Raw genomic sequence first — 21,282 nt, forward strand, 5'->3', positions numbered from 1 at the left:
TATGTGAACAGAGTGCGGTGGTGAGTTAAAATTGCCTTGTATGTATCAAAAAAATTGTTTTAATCTATGATCATCAAGGGCAAGGTTAAAAAATGTGTTGGTAAGCAAGGCCAACTAATTGGATGGTCTGCTTCCAATAACATTAGGTGAAAAAGTGGTCGGTCAACATGTTTCAGCCGGAATGGTGTAATTAACCTGGCATTCGTCAGGACCTAGAGTGAATAAACCCCGGCGGTATGGGCACGCTAAGGCCCACCCTACCAAAGGACTTGAAAGTAAAAAGTGTCTGTGAAGTGCAAAAAACCGAGGGGGCTTCACCAACCAAAAGGCGGGAAGCACACGGCCTCTGAGTCTCTGATTCAGAGACAAAAATAAAACACCTGTGGAGGTAAAGGTACAGACAAACATGAAGAGACAAACAAACAATTAGAATTTGTCAATAGGCTAACAAATTAAAGCCGGTGACTTGTGCTCAAGGTGCCAACAAGTGCACAACTCATACCTAGTAGCAGAGGTGCGTGGCTCTGCCTGTGGCTCGGACTAATCAGACTATTGTCTAGCTTTTAACAGTGTGGAGGCAATCTCACGTGTCGTACTTGGCGGTTGCTCACAAGTACAATGGCCCTCAGTGCGCGTGCGCTAAGAGGAAAATAAGTGAAAAGAAGGGGAATGGCGATGGTGTGGACATTCGCTCACAACTTTACCACTAGGCGATCAATGGGCCAAAGGCCTGTGACCACTCATCCCAACCGAGAAATAGTGAGATAGACAGGTTCTCACTTCACAAGGGATGAACTTTCACCCCATAGACCACGGGAGGGAGGGGATGGCGTATTTGGCACATCCTGCAAGGGGAAGAAAGAATGGGCAAAACAAGGGACAAACTAGATACAGAAGCTTCAAAGGTACTTAGCTCATATGGTCGAGTGCAGCCAGAGTGTTACTCACGCCCACGACGCCAGTCTCCCGAATGTACACCTGAGCAGCCCTCAGAACCGGGCCTCGCCGATCCGGGCTTGGGATGCAAAGCCGGTTTAAATACCCAGGCTAGTTAGGAGGTGTACGCACTTCCGGGGTGGACGTTGTGTGGTGTGCGCATGTGTGAGAATTGGCCAATTGGGTCTCAGGTAAACAAACCCAGGAGAAGACTCAAAATAGGTGATGGAGCCTCATATAATTCAGACACAGGGTACTGAATTAGGTGGAAACACTGATCATTGTTGGTGGGCTTAGGACATCAGTTGGTACGTAAATTGTCTTTCACAGGTGGGGGAAGTAACAGAACATCAACGAGTTGCATTATGTAACAGATTACTTAAGGATAGATCCCCATGGGATATCATCATTCAGGCCATTTATATGGGTTCCCAGACGGTACACCCAACGTTGCTCCTTTTCGAACAATCTGTCAGCAATGTTGGGGCCCCCGATGATCTGCTCGATGACAGTCCATCTCAAATCATTAGTGGTATGGTTAGTTTGTAGGAAGTGGTCACTCATTTTCGTCGTGGCTTTTTTGCACCTGATATTGCTCCTATGCTCGCATATCCTCTGTTTGACTTTTCTAGTCGTCATACCCACGTACCGGAGTAAACAGGGGCATGTGACAAGGTAGACAACATTAGTGGAGTTGCAGTTGGTGTGTGCTTTTTGCCACCAAGTTTTGCCAGGTTCCAGGGTCAATGATTTGGTGGAAGTAGTCAGGTGGCATAAGGAACAGTTGGCACATGGATAGTGGCCGGTGACTTTAGGTAGATTCCATGCGTCAGTGACACTCCTGATTGGGGTTGCTGTTAGTTCTTTAGGTCTCGTATGGACCAGTGCATCTTTCAAGCTACGTCCTTTCTTAAAAGAGAACAGGGGTTTCTGCCATCCTTCTTAGTGCTGGAGATGATTTTCCAATTTTTGTTTATGGATTTCTTCATCTGGTTCGTTAGAGCACTATAGGTGGTGACACAAGTCAGAGGGGGTTCCACCGTGGTTTGTAAGACAGGTTCCAGTAGCACCTCTCGTGGTTGGTTCCGTGCCCGTTTGAATCCCTTGTTGAGAATGTGATTGGGGTAGCCTCTTTGTTGCAATTTTGCAGTTAGGTCAGTTGATTGTTGTTTAAAATCATCTGTGCTACTACAATTCCGTCGGATTCGTAGATATTGTCCATAAGGTAGGTTTTCCCTTAATGGTCGTGGGTGGAAGCTGGGAAACTGTAGTAGGTTATTTTTAGCCGTGGCCTTGTAGTGGGTTTTGGAAGTAAGGGTCGTCCCACTGTTCGTTATTACCACATCCAGGAACACCACCTCCGTGGTGCTAACTGATTCATCATAGAGTGTGCCACCATCGCACTCAAAGAAAATTTCTTTGCCTACAAAGGTCGATTGTTCCTTCAATGCTCCGGTACCTCGATGGGCAGCACGTTTGCGCCTAGCGTGGCGGGGCTGTACGTATCAGACTTTGAGGCTAAAAACATCCAGTCCATCAACAACCCCTTTGCCAGGAACATTTCCTTTTGGAAACGGTACATAGATGATGTGCTGCTAATATGGAAAGGAAGTATGGAACGACTGATGGAATTCTTGGGCTGGATCAATACCATCAACAGATATCTGCAGTTTACCCATACAGTTAGGAGGTGGTGTTCCTGGATGTGGTAATAACGAACAGTGGGACGACCCTTACTACCAAAACCCACTACAAGGCCACGGCTAAAAATAACCTACTACAGTTTTCCAACTTCCACCCACGACCATTAAGGGAAAACCTACCTTATGGACAATATCTACGAATCCGACGGAATTGTAGTAGCACCGATGATTTTAAACAACAATCAACTGACCTAACTGCAAAATTGCAACAAAGAGGCTACCCCAATCACATTCTCAACAAGGGATTCAAACGGGGAATGGAACCAACCACGAGAGGTGCTACTGGAACCTGTCTTACAAACCACGGTGGAACCCCCTCTGACTTGTGTCACCACCTATAGTGCTCTATCGAACCAGATGAAGAAATCCATAAACAAAAATTGGAAAATCATCTCCAGCACTAAGAAGGATTGGCAGAAACCCCTGTTCTCTTTTAAGAAAGGACGTTGCTTGAAAGATGCACTGGTCCATACGAGACCTAAAGAACTAACAGCAACCCCAATCAGGAGTGTCACTGGCGCATGGAATCTACCTAAAGTCACCGGCCACTATCCATGTGCCAACTGTTCCGTATGCCACCTGACTACTTCCACCAAATCATTGACTCTGGAACCTGGCAAAACTTGGTGGCAAAAAGCACACACCAACTGCAACTCCACTAATGTTGTCTACCTTGTCACATGCCCCTGTTTACTCCGGTACGTGGGTATGACGACTAGAAAAGTCAAACAGAGGATATGCGAGCATAGGAGCAATATCAGGTGCAAAAAAGCCACAACGAAAATGAGTGACCACTTCCTACAAACTAACCATACCACTAATGATTTGAGATGGACTGTCATCGAGCAGATCATCGGGGGCCCCAACATTGCTGACAGATTGTTCGAAAAGGAGCAACGTTGGGTGTACCGTCTGGGAACCCATATAAATGGCCTGAATGATGATATCCCATGGGGATCTATCCTTAAGTAATCTGTTACATAATGCAACTCGTTGATGTTCTGTTACTTCCCCCACCTGTGAAAGACAATTTACGTACCAACTGATGTCCTAAGCCCACCAACAATGATCAGTGTTTCCACCTAATTCAGTACCCTGTGTCTGAATTATATGAGGCTCCATCACCTATTTTGAGTCTTCTCCTGGGTTTGTTTACCTGAGACCCAATTGGCCAATTCTCACACATGCGCACACCACACAACGTCCACCCCGGAAGTGCGTACACCTCCTAACTAGCCTGGGTATTTAAACCGGCTTTGCATCCCAAGCCCGGATCGGCGAGGCCCGGTTCTGAGGGCTGCTCAGGTGTACATTCGGGAGACTGGCGTCGTGGGCGTGAGTAACACTCTGGCTGCACTCGACCATATGAGCTAAGTACCTTTGAAGCTTCTGTATCTAGTTTGTCCCTTGTTTTGCCCATTCTTTCTTCCCCTTGCAGGATGTGCCAAATACGCCATCCCCTCCCTCCCGTGGTCTATGGGGTGAAAGTTCATCCCTTGTGAAGTGAGAACCTGTCTATCTCACTATTTCTCGGTTGGGATGAGTGGTCACAGGCCTTTGGCCCATTGATCGCCTAGTGGTAAAGTTGTGAGCGAATGTCCACACCATCGCCATTCCCCTTCTTTTCACTTATTTTCCTCTTAGCGCACGCGCACTGAGGGCCATTGTACTTGTGAGCAACCGCCAAGTACGACACGTGAGATTGCCTCCACACTGTTAAAAGCTAGACAATAGTCTGATTAGTCCGAGCCACAGGCAGAGCCACGCACCTCTGCTACTAGGTATGAGTTGTGCACTTGTTGGCACCTTGAGCACAAGTCACCGGCTTTAATTTGTTAGCCTATTGACAAATTCTAATTGTTTGTTTGTCTCTTCATGTTTGTCTGTGCCTTTACCTCCACAGGTGTTTTATTTTTGTCTCTGAATCAGAGACTCAGAGGCCGTGTGCTTCCCGCCTTTTGGTTGGTGAAGCCCCCTCGGTTTTTTGCACTTCACAGACACTTTTTACTTTCAAGTCCTTTGGTAGGGTGGGCCTTAGCGTGCCCATACCGCCGGGGTTTATTCACTCTAGGTCCTGACGAATGCCAGGTTAATTACACCATTCCGGCTGAAACATGTTGACCGACCACTTTTTCACCTAATGTTATTGGAAGCAGACCATCCAATTAGTTGGCCTTGCTTACCAACACATTTTTTAACCTTGCCCTTGATGATCATAGATTAAAACAATTTTTTTGATACATACAAGGCAATTTTAACTCACCACCGCACTCTGTTCACAGAAATTCACCACATAGCCCTCACCTCTTCACATTACCAGCTCCGCAGCAAATCTGGCGTTGCAGCACACTGGGGTGACATTCGGTCACACCCAGTGGGGCCCGATGATGAAGCAAGTCACCGACCAGGTCGGTGAGTGAGGGCTTTAATAACAAACCTAATGGGCTTTGTTGGTTTCTTGTGCTCCGTTTATACCTAACTAATACAGGAACACTCTTTTGTTGTTGTTTTCTATTCATATTTTACAACAGCCAAGTTAATCGTAGATGTTCTAAAAAAACACAGCTTTCTTAATGTGACCACTCATACATGTGCCCCTAAAGAGCGCGTCAGTCTGTAGCGCTGTCTGTCCTTCTCTTGCCACTATCCAAGGTATAGACAAGTAATGTACCTTTCAAATGTATCGTTGTCTGATCTTGATGCCTGTTGATGGTCAGCAGAAGGTTTTATGCTCGAGCCAGTGTCAAACCTGACTTCTGTCAATGCTGTTCTAAGAAGGTGTTTTCTCTCCATTCTCTTTCTAGAAAAACGTCAGCCTCCACTACCACCTCCACCTACCAATGATGGTGAGTACTTGCGATCCTTACTTTCTAGTCTGTCCTTTGTGTCTATGATATGATAGATGCATTTTTATATTTTCAGGACATGATTCACATGAGAAGTCTAGAGGCCAAAAGAAGGAGAAAAGCTTTATCTATGTCTTCATATAACGTTAACATATATTAGAACCCTGGAATGTTAAGAGCTCCGTTGAAGACCTTTGTGTGCCTCAGGGCCAATAACAACTGTTACAGACCTGGTGCTCAAGCATTTCAGTGTTTGCCTTTTTGTTTCTCTATATTTGGGAACATCCTTCCCTCAGTAGGTGTAAAGTTGTAATTGGATGATAGCCCTATTGGCTCAGGCTATACAGGTTTTTAACCCCTTCGATGCTCATGACGGAACGGTTCCGTCATGAGCATCGGTTGAGCTGTGCTCATGACGGAACCGTTCCGTCATGAGCCTGTTGGCTCATTAGAACCTTCAGCACAGCTCGAGAATTTGCGCCGCGCTGAAGGTGTTAAAAGCCCTCCCCTTAGTTTTACGCCCCACGTCTGCAGCTCAGGCATATAACTTGGGTTCAGGGCTTTAACAACTGTTCCAGCCATTGGCGGTGGTATAATACTACCCTGTTCCTAGAGAGGACAAATTGGATAGCATTCTTGCCCAATACTAAACTGTCAGATACATTATCTCAGCAGGCACAACAGCTCTCTCAAATGATACGCTTTAGAGCAGTGTTTCTCAAACTGTGAGTCGTGACCCACTGGTGGGTCTCAGACCAAAGATTGGTGGATTGTGAAAGTCCGAGTAATAAATAAATATGCCTTTAAATTCTGGATTTATCTTGTCACCTTGGCGGAACTTCAAGACAGAGGTCAAATGTTAGGCTATGTCTTCTGACGAATTGCTGCTTTTTTTAACATGCGTATTAGTGTTTACAAACTCCTCCCACTTTGCAATCAGAGAAAGAAAATTAAAGTGAATTATGTGACAATCTTGCTGGCATACAGGTGTGTGAAAGGAAAGGCTGTAGGATGCCATGTTTTTGTAACACAGAACAGAAGTAAATACCTGTAAATGAACTGGTCCCATTCAGTCGTTAAGAAAACAATAACAAAACACATTTCTTTTGTAATTCTGAAGTGTACCGGAAACAAAGATTTTAATAGAATCTATACAAATCACACACTTTACTGAATGGTGCACAAATGATAAATATTCTCGGAAACTCGATTGCCACACATTATCATTTGTGTGCAACCTAGTTTTATCTGTAAAACTGTATGTCTGTGCAAACAAAGCGCCCATTTCAAAGGAAAATGTGTTGTCTGTGAATGACAGTGCGCTACCACATGATGCTTTAGTTACATTAAACAATGACCACCCTCCTATCCATTAAAGTGTCATGAAAGTTTGTCGTTCTAAATATTGGGTCGTGGTTCTAAAAAGTTCGGGAACCACTGCTTTGGATAGTATATATGGTATTTCCCGGGTTTGTTAAATTTGAGTGCCTTGTTAAGCCAAGGATTATTCACAAAAAAGAATTGTGGTGTAATAAGAATCATAGCTGATAGGGCACCAGGTGTTGAAGTCTAGTAAGATAAGACAATCTGTAATAATTGAACAAATTTATATTTAAACAGTAAATTATTCATGTAATTAATGGAAATCAGTTTTTTGAGAATTTATTCAAGGATACTCTGAGAAGGGGATGGTGCAGTGCCCAAGTGTGTACTGTTGAAACAAAGAGATGATTAACATGTGTATTAATAAAAACAAGGTGAGGCCTGCACCCAGGCAGGGACAGAGCCCCACTGCTGGAATGAACCATGGTGGACAATCCAAAGTGCAAACACACCTAAGAGCAGGCAAGTGAGATAGAAGCAAAGCATAGATATTAATTCCACAATCATAAGTGTCTGTGGTAAACATCGAAAGATGCCACCATGGTTTCTCAGGCACAGTATAGTTGCTATTGTACAAGTTATATGTGCATCTTATTTCATGATATCTTTGCACAAGACATCATATCTGTGCACTGAACATGTCTTCCTGCAGCTAAGCTCCAAAGTTATTGCAGAACATGGGTTGTATGGCTTCAGGTGAGGGGATTTTCATTTTTAATATGAGTGTTGTGTGTGACCAGGATCAGTGACAAAATATCGGAAACACAAATATTGTGTCAAAATAATCGAAGCCAAGAATATCGAGTAGATAAGTGCAAATGGGTCAGTATACATTTAATATTCTTAACTCCATATCTACATACCTTGAAGATATATATTGTCAAGGTCCATATATGTGGACTTATGTAGTAATACTTTGGCAAGATTTTCTGTTCCACAATATTCGTGTTTCCGATATTTTTCCCAAATACCCGGTGCCCATCCACATCAAAGGTGTTTTTGAAATGTATAACCAGGGCTATCGGATTGGTTATCTTGAAGCTTCTCTTGCTGAAGGTACGCCAACAAATGTATGTACCAGAACCCTTCAGCTAGAAGTAAGTTATTTAATGGGCTTTGTGCCCCCCGGACGAGGTCTGGTCCAGCACTTTAACGCAGACCTCCCTGCAGTGTGGACAAACACAGTGGTAACTTTTCTTGCAGTGTTTTCTATAAATAGGCTGTGGGGTTTTAGGTTTAAACCTATAATAACTGATAAAACCCCACTGAAAGATAAATAGCCCTCACCGGTAGCAACATATAAACACTGAAAAAACACCTGCATAACCAAAAACTAAATGCCATTCAAAGAAAGGAAAAAAGAGAGTGAAAGAGACATTTTTTTCTTCCTGATGTCAATACAATGTAACTTTCTTATGGAAGCTAGCAGTAAGGAAGACTGGCTAACATTATTCTGCTTGAGTTTTGTTCTTTAGGGATGCCACTAAAATGTTGTTTCTTCTTCCTTTTACTTTTTTCAGTTTTGTGGCCTTTGGTCTAAAGATGCAGGGTTTAGTTTCATGTTGTAGGTCTAGTTTAATTATTGTATAAACTGTATAGAATCAGAAAATATCAAACTCATATTTGATATTTTGGCTGCATTTTATTCTTTCACTGATAGGTAAAATGGCTGGTTTCATAAAAATCTTTCCTAATATGTGTCATCACATTTACCCACAGAGAATGGGTAAAAACCCTTAATACATCAGACCATAGTTTCTAGTGAGTCAGTATTGATAGTAGGTGAATTGCCAACACCTCAGGCTTTAAACATTCAATGCAAGGTATAGTGACAAGTATATATATCACCAAGCATCTGGGGTGGTGGTGAAAACATGACACCAGACTTTTGGAAAGCATTGAACTCAGTGTCACTTGTAATGCTCTGCAAAAAAGGTTCTTTCCAAGTTCAACAAAGATTGGAGTGATATTGTTTGTATTTGCAGTGATTCAGCTACGTATATAAAAAAAGTTGTGTGATGACCTGTCAAAATTGATACCCGAGCTGAAGTGATTTCCTGTAGGAGATCCTTGCCACTTGTTAGATGGTATGCTGAAAGCATATTTACCATCTTCAGAGTTCATGAGGGATGCGATTGACTTTTTAGTCCATTCTAGTGCACTGTTTTCTTATATACAGGAACTAAAACGCAAATATTTATCATTTCGTGCTTTATATGGCATTAAAGAAAGAGTCATCCCAACTGTGTCCCTTAGCTGTTGGTTCTCAGCCCAAGGGGCTATGAATGCTGAGAGGGGCTTTTCACAGAAGATTACATGTGTAGGAAAGAGCGAGCGCACATGTCCCAAAGACTTACTGAAAAAGTATTTTAGGGTGTACTACAATAAGATTAATTTGCAAAAATCTATTTGGAACTCATATACACTATAAGTACACTGTCTATATACCATGTTCTTTCAGTGCAGAAAGCAAGCAATAATAAAAGCAAAACGTTCCATAAACACCGGAAAAAACTTTTTCTGTTGTTTTTAGTGGCGCGAAAATGTGTAACCACTGATAACAACTGTTTTTTAAGATATTGAAAACACTGAAAAAACCCCACCAGAATTTACCAAAAATAGAAACTGAAAACTGGACAGCTTATCTATAAATTACAAATGAAAAGACAGGTCACAAGAGAGCACTTGATAGCAGACTGTGGGATCTCAAGAAACCTCATGGATATTTTCAGTTTTGTAAAGTTTTCTTAGACCAGAGGTGGGGTTGCCTGCACCTAAGACCTGAGTGTAAATCACCTTCGACTACTCAGGTACCTGAAAAGAATCTTGTGACAGTCACAGGAACCTGCAATGAAAGCAGCAGAGGCACCCTCAGAGCATCCACAGGAAGCAGTATGTGACGTATGAGATTTAAAAAAGAATCAGCGAATAAGGCTAGGAATGAGCAAAAGCTTGTCTGTTGTTCCCCTGCCCCGGAAGAGTTTTCTATAGGCAGTTCTCTTTCCCGCCTGGATGTGTCTGGATGGACATTGTTTTACACCATAACGAATACCGGCTCTAGGCATGGATGGCGATTCATCAAAATGCCAGGGGTAGCAGAAGTGACATCACACGCCCTTTGACCTTCATGTTCACTCACACACATATGCTTACACATACACACATACGCAGACTCTCACTCATACAAACACGCCCTCATCCGCAAGCATGCACACAACATACATTTAAAGGCATTTTTTTTACTTTACCTCAGCTACCAGGGAAGGTCATATTCCAGCTAATTATACTCAATTTTAATTACACTAATAGTGAATAATGTAATATTATACACTATCTATTAGTGTACTAAAGAAAATGAGAGAAAACAAGGAAGTTTAACCCCAACCGTTGTCTATAAAGATGAGCTGCCCTTGTGCTCCTGGCACTGATTTTGCAACCGCTGAAGCCAAGGGTGCAAAGGCAGTGCCAAGGGTCCCAAGGGACAAGCCAGGGGTTGCAGCTGCAACCCCTAAATGACGTACATGACTCTAGGGCGGAGCAGTTTCCTACTTTTAAAAATAACCTGCAACTATGTTGCAGTGGCGGCTCATCAGACAAGGTGTGGAATGGCGGGGGGATAAAAAATAAAATTAAAATGAAGTAACCTTGTCTGCCGCTCTGCTGCGCGCCTCTCCTGCCACTGCACACCTCTCCTGTGTCTACTCGAAGCACTGGAAGCACCCAGGCTACCTGACTTTCCCAGCCAATCAAGATGTTGCAAGAGCAGCGTTGTGTTTGGTCTGAGCGTCCTGTTTGGACGTTCAAGCAGCGACTGGGGAGGCTGGGCATGTTCTCCATGGGGCTGTGCAACACAGCCCAGTGGAGAACATGCCAAGTGCGCATGACAATGTGGCCGGCCCTAGAGGGTCAGCCAAACTGCCATGTGCTCTTGGAGGGGTGCAAACCACTCCTCCCCTGCTCTGGCATCACGGAGCCAGCCCCGCCCTGACTCCCGCATCGAAAAAGAAAATGATAACGTCGTGTTATCACTTTCTTATTCTTTTTTTCACTGCTGCAATAGGAGTAGGGCAACGCTCCTCCGCTTTAGCGGAAGAGCCGCTACTGCCATGTTGGCTCAATGAACCTCACCTTCACATTGCACTATGATGACCTCAAATGCGACTTCATTCGGTAACAGCAGTTAGCAGCTTCTCTGTTTTAGTCCTCTAGGGGGGTGGCTCTTAGCATTTTGACGTTTGTGACCCCCCCACTAATGTGCCTGTCTACCCCAATGCTGCTGCTATTTTCTACCTTTTTATCCCGATCAGATTATTTCTAGAAGAGGGGTTGGTCCTCTCTGTATGCATTGTCACACTCTCACTTTAATTAGTCAAGTCAAGTCAAAGAATTTATATAGCGCACTACATACCCAGAGGGTCTCAAGGCGCTTAGGGAGGGGAGGAGGATTACTTGTCAAATATCCACGTTTTAAGTTGCTTTCTGAATGCTGGGTGGTTCTGGGTAAGGCGAAGGTAAGTGGGGAGTGAGTTCCATGTTTTAGCAGCCAGGTAAGAGAAGGATCTGCCTCCCATGGTGGTCTTGTTGATGCGAGGTACAATGGCGAGGGCTTGGCTGGAAGAACGTAGTTGGCGGGAGGGGGTGTAGAAGGACAGTTGTGAGTTGAGGCATTCTGGTCCGATGTCGTAGAGTGATTTGTGTGCGTGGGTAAGCAGTCGGAAAGTGATCCTCTTATTGACGGGTAGCCAGTGGAGGTCTTTCAGGTGACCAGAGATGTGTTCGTTGCGCGGGATGTCTAATATGATCCTGGCTGAGACGTTTTGGATTCGTTGGAGTTTCTTCTGGAGTTTAGCGGTAGTACCTGCGTAGAGGGTGTTTCCGTAGTCCAGTCGGCTCGTGACCAGAGCATGGGTGACTGTTTTTCTGGTTTCGGTGGGGATCCAGCGAAATGTTTTTTTGAGCATGCGAAGAATGTTGAAGCAGGATGAGGATACGGCGCTGACTTGTCTGTTCATTGAAAGTGAAGAATCCAGGATAACGCCTAGGTTCCGTGCGTGGTCTGTCGGGATGGGTGCTTTTCCAAGGGCTTCCGGCCACCAAGAGTCGTCCCATGCAGAGGGGGATGTACCTAAGATGAGGACTTCTGTTTTATCTGAGTTCAGTTTCAGACGGCTGTGTTTCATCCATTCGGCAACTTCTTTCATTCCTTCGTGTAGGTTAGTTTTGGCGGTGCTGGGGTCATTGGTGAGAGAAAGGATCAGTTGAGTGTCATCCGCGTAAGAGATGATGTTGAGGTTGTGTTGGCGGGCGATGGCCGCGAGGGGGCTCATGTATACGTTGAAGAGGGTGGGACTGAGTGAGGATCCTTGTGGTACACCACAGATGACTTCAGTGGCCTCGGACTTGAATGGTGGAAGGCGGACTATCTGGGTTCTTCCGGTGAGGAACGAGGTGATCCATTCAAGTGCTTTTCCTTGTATTCCGATGTTTCTGAGGCGTTGTAAAAGGGTGCTGTGGCAGACTGTGTCGAAGGCTGCAGAGAGGTCGAGGAGGATGAGGGCGACTGTGTCTCCATTGTCCAGTAGAGTTCGAATGTCGTCTGTTGCTGCGATGAGGGCGGTCTCAGTGCTGTGTTTTGCTCGGAAGCCAGATTGTGAGGAGTCGAGGGATTTGCTGGCTTCTAGGAAAGCGGCGAGCTGGTTGTTGACAGCTTTCTCGATTACTTTGGCCGGGAATGGAAGGAGCGAAATGGGGCGGTAATTTTTGAGTTTGGTGGGGTCCGCTGTGGGTTTTTTCAGAAGGGCGGTGAGTTCAGCGTGTTTCCAGCTTTCCGGGAAGGTGGCGGAGTTGAAGGAGCAGTTGATGACGTCTCGGAGGTGCGGTGCTATGACGGAGTCTGCTTTGTTGAAGATGTGGTGAGGACATGGGTCTGTGGGGGATCCTGAGTGGATGGAGTTCATCAGGCGGATGGTGTCCTCAGTGGAGATTGGGTTCCAGTCGTTAAGGGTGTTCAAGGGGGGAGAATGTTCAGCATATGGTTGGGTGGGTTGGTCTCCGGGTTGGTTGTCGAAGCTGTTGTGGATGTCTGCAATTTTGTTGTGGAAGAATGAGGCTAGGGAGTCGCAGAGGGCTTGAGAAGGGGTGATGTCGTTGGAGTTGGCCGAGGGATTGGTAAATTCCTTGACAATGTTGAAAAGTTCCTTGCTGTTGTGGGCGTTGTTGTCAAGTCGATCCTTGAATGCTGTTTTCTTGGCCTTTCGGATTAGTTGGTGGTGTATGCGGGTGGCGTTTTTGAAGGCGTCCTTGGTGCTGGAGGTTGGGTCTTTTTTCCAGGCCTTCTCGAGGGAGCGACAGAGTTTCTTGGATTTCTTAAGGTCATCGTTGAACCATGAGGCCTTCTTGCTGCCAGGTTTGCTTTGACGTTTTTTCAGTGGTGCTAAGGTGTCGGCGGTGTTGGATAACCATAGGGTGAAGTTGGCGGCGGCTTGGTCTGGGTTAGAAGAGTGGGCTGGGGTGTTTAGAAGGAGCGATGAGGAGATCTGGTCGATGGTGATTTTGTTCCAGTTTCTTTGCAGAGTTGGTTGGAGGTGGTTGATGGGTTTCGGCTTGTTGTAGGTGAAGTGAACGCAGCTGTGGTCAGTCCAGAGGAGATCCGTAGTGTGGCTGAAGGAGACATGATTGCTGGAGGTGAAGATGGGGTCGAGTGTGTGACCTGCGATGTGGGTGGGGGAAGTGACCAGTTGTTTAAGTCCGAGGTTGGCGAGGTTGTCCAAGAGGGTGGTGGTGTTGCGGTCGTTGATCTTTTCAAGGTGAAAGTTGAGGTCTCCCAGAAGGATGTAATCTTTGGAGGGGAGCGCGTGTGGAGTGATGAAGTCCGTGATGTCTTCACTGAATTTTGCGCGGGGTCCTGGTGGTCTGTAGAGGAGGGTGCCTCTGAGTGTGGTCTTGGGGTCGATGTGGATCTGGAAGTGAAGGTGTTCGGAGTTGGCGAGGTTGGCGTCAGAGCTGGTTGAGATGCGGATTGATTTTTTATGGACGATAGCGATTCCTCCTCCTGTGTGGCCGGTACGGTCCTTGCGTGTGATCTTATAATCTTCAGGGATGGCAATGGTGATGTCTGGGGCGGAGGAAGCGTTCATCCATGTTTCTGTTAGGAAGGCGACGTCTGGAGAGATGGTGTCTAGTAGATTCCATAGGTCAATGGCGTGCCTGTGGACCGATCGGGTGTTGAGCAGGATGCATTGTAGTTGGTTGGGGTCGGGAATCAGAGGTGTGAGCGTAGCGGAGTTGGTGACGGTACCGATGAATTTGCAGGAAATGCAGGAGAAGGGTCCATGGGTGTGTCCAGGGGCGGCTTGGACGCAGTTGGGGGCGCGACCGGGGTTGAGGGCTAGGAGGGAGGAGGCATCGTAGGTAATGCGGGCGGGCTGGGCAGCGCGAGGGGCAGGGGGTCTGGCGCTGGGCGCGGTCCAGGCGCGGACGGGCGTAGACGGGCTTACCTTTGGCGCACCTTCGGCGCGAATTGGGCGCGAACGCTGCGCGTGAACGCTGCACGCGGGAGTAATTGTCATATATGGATGGTGGAGGGGGAGGGGCAAGGGCGGCTCAGCTGGGAGGCGGGGCGGGCTCCAGAGGACGACAACAACAATCAAAATGGCAGCGTGGGGGTCAGCACAGCAAAGCGCCTGGGGCACAACGCGCAAACAGCGTGAAAGTTACAGTGAGCAATCAAAAAGTGCATTAAACGCAAAGCGGCAACCAGGCAAATGGCAGGGATCTATATGCAAGCCCTGGCGAATGCCCGAGACCTATTTTGTCTGTCCAGTGGCAGAAACATGTTGGCACCTCAGAGGTATGTAAGGGCCATAGCACCCACCAGCGTCCTCTGACTGTATGCTATAGTATTTTTAGTCAGACCTAGAGTACCACCTAATAAGGGATACTTTGCAGCTTACCCTGAGGTATTTTTAACAGAATCAACTGGATCCCAGAGATTTAGCCATAAAATTTGTAATTTCTAAGAACTCCCTCAATACAGCCCAACTTAACAGTGAAGCAGTATAGCAGCCCACCTTGACCCAGGTAAAAGCCAGCTGCTCTCATGATCACTTATAAAGCATTAACTAAGATATCCTGAGAGTGCAAAATGGAAGACTACATGTACCAGAATGCATCAGGATCACACTGCGATGCCTACACATGGTACCCTTGAGTATCTGGCACGTGAAAGTGCTACAAGCTGCTGATCTGATAAGTGCTGGGACGCGTTTCGCTTTCCTAGCTGCTCCGCTCTTTGGGGCCCAGGTACTGAGCCAGGGGCTTTGTGTTTTTACTTAATTCTTGCTCGGTTTTGCTCTTCTGTGGCGCAGGAAGGGGTATGTCATGAGTTAATACTAACTAAAGCAATGGTGCTTGGTTTTGAAGACCTGGGGGGGGGGGGGGGGACATTTAACCCCACTCTCAAATAGAGGCAGCACTTCTGGTTCCAAGGAGGGCTCGGAGGTACAGCTTCCATCGACCACACACTGCAGTCGGTCACAGCAAGCCGAGCGGTGCTGTCTAGAGGCACCCAGTCAACCATTGGCAGCTCTGTTTAAAGGAAAGCTGTGTCTCCACCCCCCCACCCCTATTTGTTACCACCTACTGTTTGTATGGTCCCGGGAGTTGTCTGTTCCACTAAGGGCCCATTGAAGCCTTAGTAATTGTCTTCCACCTAAAGGCAATTCACTGACTCGTCAGTAATAAACATCTCTGCCACAAGAGGCCGCTGTAGCATTCAAAACAAAACAAAGACTTCGTCTCGCTTTCCCCACTCGACCATGGCATTTTCCCATCAGTGTATTTGAAGGGGGGGGTTAAGTGCTGTGAGTGGAGGGTCAAAGGTCGCGTGTTTAACCGCTGTACCTACTTTTGGATGGACTGTACCCACGAATCCCCTCTCAAGGCCGCCTGAGCACTCCCGGGGCCTGATGTTCAATTTTATCTCCACTAGAGAGCAGCGTTGCACCATAATTGCGGGGCATTCGCAACTTAATGCTGTAACTTGCTAAATAAGCATTAATCCTACAATTAGGTAAACTTTTTAGGGTCTGTCTGTATTGCCATCGGGAACAGTTGGCCTATCTCTGACCAGGACCTCGAACTTAAATATGTTCGTCCATCTGGAATCATTTGTCATTGTTTTGCGCTCGGTATTTCTGTAGTAAAAAGTTGATTATAAATGTAAGTTGCACCAGGAGGCTGAATGTAATTGTGATTGACTCCTGTTGTGTGGTAGGGGCTACAACCAGAACAAATGCTGTTTGCACCCTGCTTAGCTTCTTTTTATCGAGTTAGTGTCGAGTAGACAGTATACATGTATTCACGTGTAGATGTTTATACATTTAATAATAATAATACAATTTGATATAGCGCGTAAATTACCCCTGCTCATTTGAGCACACTTGGAAAGCTATGCCTGCTGTAGCCACCCAGGACGTCTCTTGATATTTTTTGAGAATTCCAATAAAAAATCACACATTTTCTCCAATGGTGGGTATAAGTCTGAAGGAGCAATTGTACCCGTGTTTGTTGTAATTGCAGACTCTTTGACCCAGAATGATACTTCCACAAAGGTATTTTTAGCCTGCTCTCAGACAAAGATGGCCAGAGCTGCCATCACGAGATCCCTGGACAGCCTGCCAGGCCTGAAGAGGGGCAGGAAACAAAACTTGGCAACTGCAGAAAAGAGCATGCAGGGCCAGAACAATGTGTTAATGGATCCGGGAGTTTTAATTAAACAATTGAAGGAAAGAGGGACAATGGGGGGGAGGGGTGCTTGAAAATATGAGGAGGAGGGAAAGACAGAAGAGTGAAATAATGAAAGTAGGAAGTGAAACAGAAAGAAACTAGAAGGAAGTGAGCGACTCAAAACTACAGTTAAGCAGTTTTAGGGCTTAAAGTTTTTTTTAGCTTAAGGTAGGCTAGGACGACAGACGCCTGTTCCGTTGGTCTGGGAGCTGTGTTATGGGGGTAAGGAAATTGCCTAAAGAGGCCTCTTGGGGTTGACTTTGGTGGGGCCCAGCGCGGGCAGGGCAAGTCTCACTTTAGGGAGTGAATCTCACCCAGTGGAAGGCACTCTATATCTGGCCCAGCTTAAAGGGTGACATCAATTTTAATCAAGTCTCAGTCTTTAGAAAGATCATTTTTAGGTTATAAAATCATTATTTGGACACCAGGTGTTAAAATGCACATACTGGTGGGCTACTGAAATCTGAGATTTGTATCAAACTGCTTCAGGACCAGTGTTTTCTAAAAGACAGGATAGACTTCAAGCAAAGGGGAGGAAACCCTCAAAGACAGGATAGACTTCAAGCAAAGTTGAGGCAACCCTCATAGACAGGATAGACTTCAAGCAAAGGTGAGGAAACCCTCAAAAACAGGATGGACTTCAAGCAAAGGTGAGGCAACCCTCAAAGACAGGATAGACTTCAAGCAAAGTTGAGGCAACCCTCAAAGACAGGATAGACTTCAAGCAAAGTTGAGGCAACCCTCATAGACAGGATAGACTTCAAGCAAAGGTGAGGAAACACTCAAAGACAGGATGGACTTCAAGCAAAGGTGAGACAATCCTCAAAGACAGGATGGACTTCAAGCAAAGGTGAGGCAACCCTCAAAGACAGGATGGACTTCAAGCAAAGGTGAGACAATCCTCAAAGACATGATAGACTTCAAGCAAAGGTGAGGCAACCCTCAAAGACAGGATGGACTTCAAGCAAAGGTGAGGCAACCCTCAAAGACAAGATGGACTTCAAGCAAAGGTTAGGCAACCCTCAAAGACAGGATGGACTTCAAGCAAAGGCGAGGCAACCCTCAAAGACAGGATGGACTTCAAGCAAAGGCGAGGCAACCCTCAAAGACAGGATAGACTTCACGCAAAGGTGAGGCAACCCTCAAAGACAGGATAGACTTCAAGCAAAGGTGAGGAAACACTCAAAGACAGGATAGACTTCACACAAAGGTGAGGCAACCCTCAAAGACAGGATAGACTTCAAGCAAAGGTGAGACAACCCTCAAAGACAGGATGGACTTCACGCAAAGGTGAGGCAACCCTCAAAGACAGGATAGACTTCACGCAAAGGTGAGGCAACCCTCAAAGACAGGATAGACTTCAAGCAAAGGTGAGGCAACCCTCAAAGACAGGATAGACTTCAAGCAAAGGTGAGACAACCCTCAAAGACAGGATGGACTTCACGCAAAGGTGAGGCAACCCTCAAAGACAGGATGGACTTCAAGCAAAGGTGAGGCAACCCTCAAAGACAGGATGGACTTCAAGCAAAGGTGAGACAACCCTCAAAGACAGGATAGACTTCAAGCAAAGGTGAGACAACCCTCAAAGACAGGATATACTTCACACAAATGTGAGGAAACACTCAAAGACAGGATAGACTTCACACAAAGGTGAGGAAACACTCAAAGACAGGATAGACTTCACGCAAAGGTAAGGCAACCTGAACAAGGTCTCCCCATAGGACCTATTTGGGGGCAAAGCACGATTGAGGATTTGTGTGAGATTCTTTATGGCTCCCGCGATTGCTTCCGTCTAGTGAAGGACTTTGGTTTACGTGTTCCCAGACCCAGAAAGAAAAGTAACTATTGGTGGGAGAGGTGCGGGAGCATTGGGCGAGGGGAGCCCAGTGCACCTCCTTTGCAGACCCCGCTGCATTCATGTGGTTCTCCAGCTGTGTGTTCTCTCTTTCTTTAATTAGCTGTATTTTGATCTCTTCTAGCATTTGTGCCTTTGGACAGAAGAAGCAGCATGCCTCTGCCCCCGCCACCAGGAGGCGAGATGAACGGTAAGATCTGGAAATATAATGTATGAGACCGCTTTCATTTGAGCTCATCAATGGCACGCGACAGAGGAGGCTCGGTTTGTGATATGTATGGAGCATCCGTGTGGTATGTGCCATTGTATCTGCTCTGCATGGATCTACCTCACTAGGCGCTATGACCCTTTCTTCGTTGTCACTTGTGAGGTGCACAACTATCCCACACAAGGGTGTCACTCGCCTGCATGTAGTGTAGGTACCAAACAATAGTCATGTGTAGTGTGCCTTCCCTATCTCCCGGATCACATAAGCAGGGCGTCCTTGCTTTTGTTTTAGGTTCTTTGCAAACCCCCTAGTACAGTAATTTCACTCAATATAACCCTGATTTGGACAGATGTCCAATTTCAGTAGTTTGACTTTTCCTCTCTGCCAATCTTGGCCCTTGTCCTCATCTGTAATTTCCATCAGAGAGCAATATGGCAGACCTTGGCACGCACACGAAACAACCATTTTTATGTTCGTATCAGCTGATCCAGATACCCTGTTTTAGTCATTCTCACTTCCGTGGGCCAGTCCTTCAGATAAAATCACATCCTTTTATGTCCTGATGATGACCTTAAAAGTGTGGATGAGTTGAAACACCACAGACAATTCCAGTTACCTAGACTAGAAGCTATTTAGCATAGTGTGGATTAGGGAGTTTCACCTAAAAAATCCCTGTCCTCGATCAGGTCTGACATTGGCTTCTTTCTACCGTCTGATACCTATTGATAAATCAATTTATAGATTGCATTTTATATTTTTGCAGTGTGATTAGGTATTGCTCTGAGCGCTTTCCTTCCTCTCTTTGCTATTTTTTTTTAATCTTTTTTTTTACTTGTATTACAATTTTCTTTACTTTACTGTACTGAAGGTTGCATGATCTCTTTGGGTTTTTCTTGATTACTTGACCTATAATGCACCTCAGTGGGGGCATTTTTATTGCACTTCCCAGTACCACTTTCATTGCTTTAAATTCTTTAAACAAAATGTACCTCAGTTTAACTTTCTTGCTATTAAATATGTGCGCCCTCCTGTAATAATTGCTCTCTTCCCTACTGTAAAGTCTCCCTGCTGGGAGAAGTGACGCTCACTGCTGTACAGGTGGCGGCGCGCTGAATAACAACATGGCCACCGCAATGGGGTGCCATGTTTTTTCACCTCCAAGATGGCTTCTAACACCAAGGCTGGAGCCAATTCGGGGAAAAACTCAAGAGTAGGAATTCCCTCATGTCAGGCCCTCAATGGCCTCCCAGTGGCTTCTTACCATATTAACACTAACATGTGCCTCCTTCCATCGCAGGACTGATGACGTATCTGCCATTAGGTTAAAGTTAAATAAAAACACTTTGACATGAAAAAGATTGTAAGCCGGTGGCAGACCGTTGAGGAGGTTTTTTTTGGCAGACGTCCCGATACTACATTTCTGTACAAGAGCCATAATGGTCCTCAGACTTTTCATAGAATCCTACATTTTTGAGGTTGAACTATTCAGTGAATATTCACGTAAACTACTGAATAATTGTTGGTACCCATTGAAAGAGGCTGTAAGGTTATCTGCAGTCCTATAGGGAGGATTTCTGATTTTGGTTGCTGGTTTTTCTTTAAATTTTGGCAGATACCCAGCTAAATAGCTGATGCACAGGGGTGATCTGATGGCGTGATGTCACAGCACTCTGATTGACCCAAGCATGTAGGCGGAGAATGATGGCGCCAAATGTTGTCCCTTCATGCGGCCCACGTTTGGAGAAGTCTGTGCCTCTTTTTTCATTGCTGATAAGTGTTTGTTTGGTCTTCATGTTGTGTAAGGATCCTAACTTTCCTCTTGTCTCCAGGGCCCCCCAATCACCACACCTCTCCTGCCCCCGCCAACATGAACATGATGGCAGTCAACATCCCAAACCCAGACATTACGTCGTCAAGATACAGGGGCCTTCTGCCACCAGTCACCATCGGCAACAAGAATAAGGACAAGAAGGGCAAGAAGAAGTTCTCAAAGGCGGACATCGGCGCCCCCAGCGGGTTCAAGTGAGTAATGCAGTTGCTGCTCACTCTAAGTAAGTGTGGCGCCCCCAGCACGTTCAAGTGAGTAATGCAGACGTGAATCACTCTAAGTAAGTGTGGCGCCCCCAGTGAGTTTAAGTGAGTAATGCAGCCGTGACTCAATCTGTGTGGTGCCTCCAGCGGGTTCAAGTGAGTAATGCAGTCACGACTCAATCAGTGTGGCGCCCTCAGCGGGTTCAAGTGAGTAATGCAGCTGTGACTAACTCTGAGTGTGGCGCCCCCAGCGGGTTCAAGTGAGTAATGCAGTCACGACTCACTCTGTCAGTGCTATCTTGAAAATTGATGGCAGCTTTTTCAAGACTTTCCGTGGCACAAAGTGACACGCAGCAGCACAGAGTCTTGAGATGGTATTCCAACGCAAACCTTTTGGAAACAGTGCCCCTTTTAAGCTACACCCTACATTGCGCCCAAGGGGTGATCATGGTTGATACTTGTACATTCCAAGGCCTCCATATATGGGTTTTGATGCAAAGCCCTAGATACTAAACTTGAAAAGCCTGGCTTTGC

At 45.9% G+C, this 21,282-nt stretch overlaps 1 protein-coding gene across 1 annotated transcript in view; it reads left to right on the top strand.

The window, feature by feature from the left end:
* The window catches only part of WAS (WASP actin nucleation promoting factor), a 113,913-nt gene that overhangs the window by 48,510 nt on the left and 44,121 nt on the right, over positions 1-21,282 (top strand). Inside the window, exons 5-7 of the mRNA XM_086940345.1 lie at positions 5,444-5,485; positions 18,634-18,699; positions 20,547-20,739. Coding sequence (XP_086796471.1) covers positions 5,444-5,485; positions 18,634-18,699; positions 20,547-20,739 — 301 coding nt within the window. The remainder of the gene's footprint in view (positions 1-5,443; positions 5,486-18,633; positions 18,700-20,546; positions 20,740-21,282) is intronic.

Source organism: Lissotriton vulgaris, chromosome 10 (genome assembly GCF_964263255.1).
Source record: "Lissotriton vulgaris chromosome 10, aLisVul1.2, whole genome shotgun sequence".
Classification (NCBI taxonomy): domain Eukaryota; kingdom Metazoa; phylum Chordata; class Amphibia; order Caudata; family Salamandridae; genus Lissotriton; species Lissotriton vulgaris.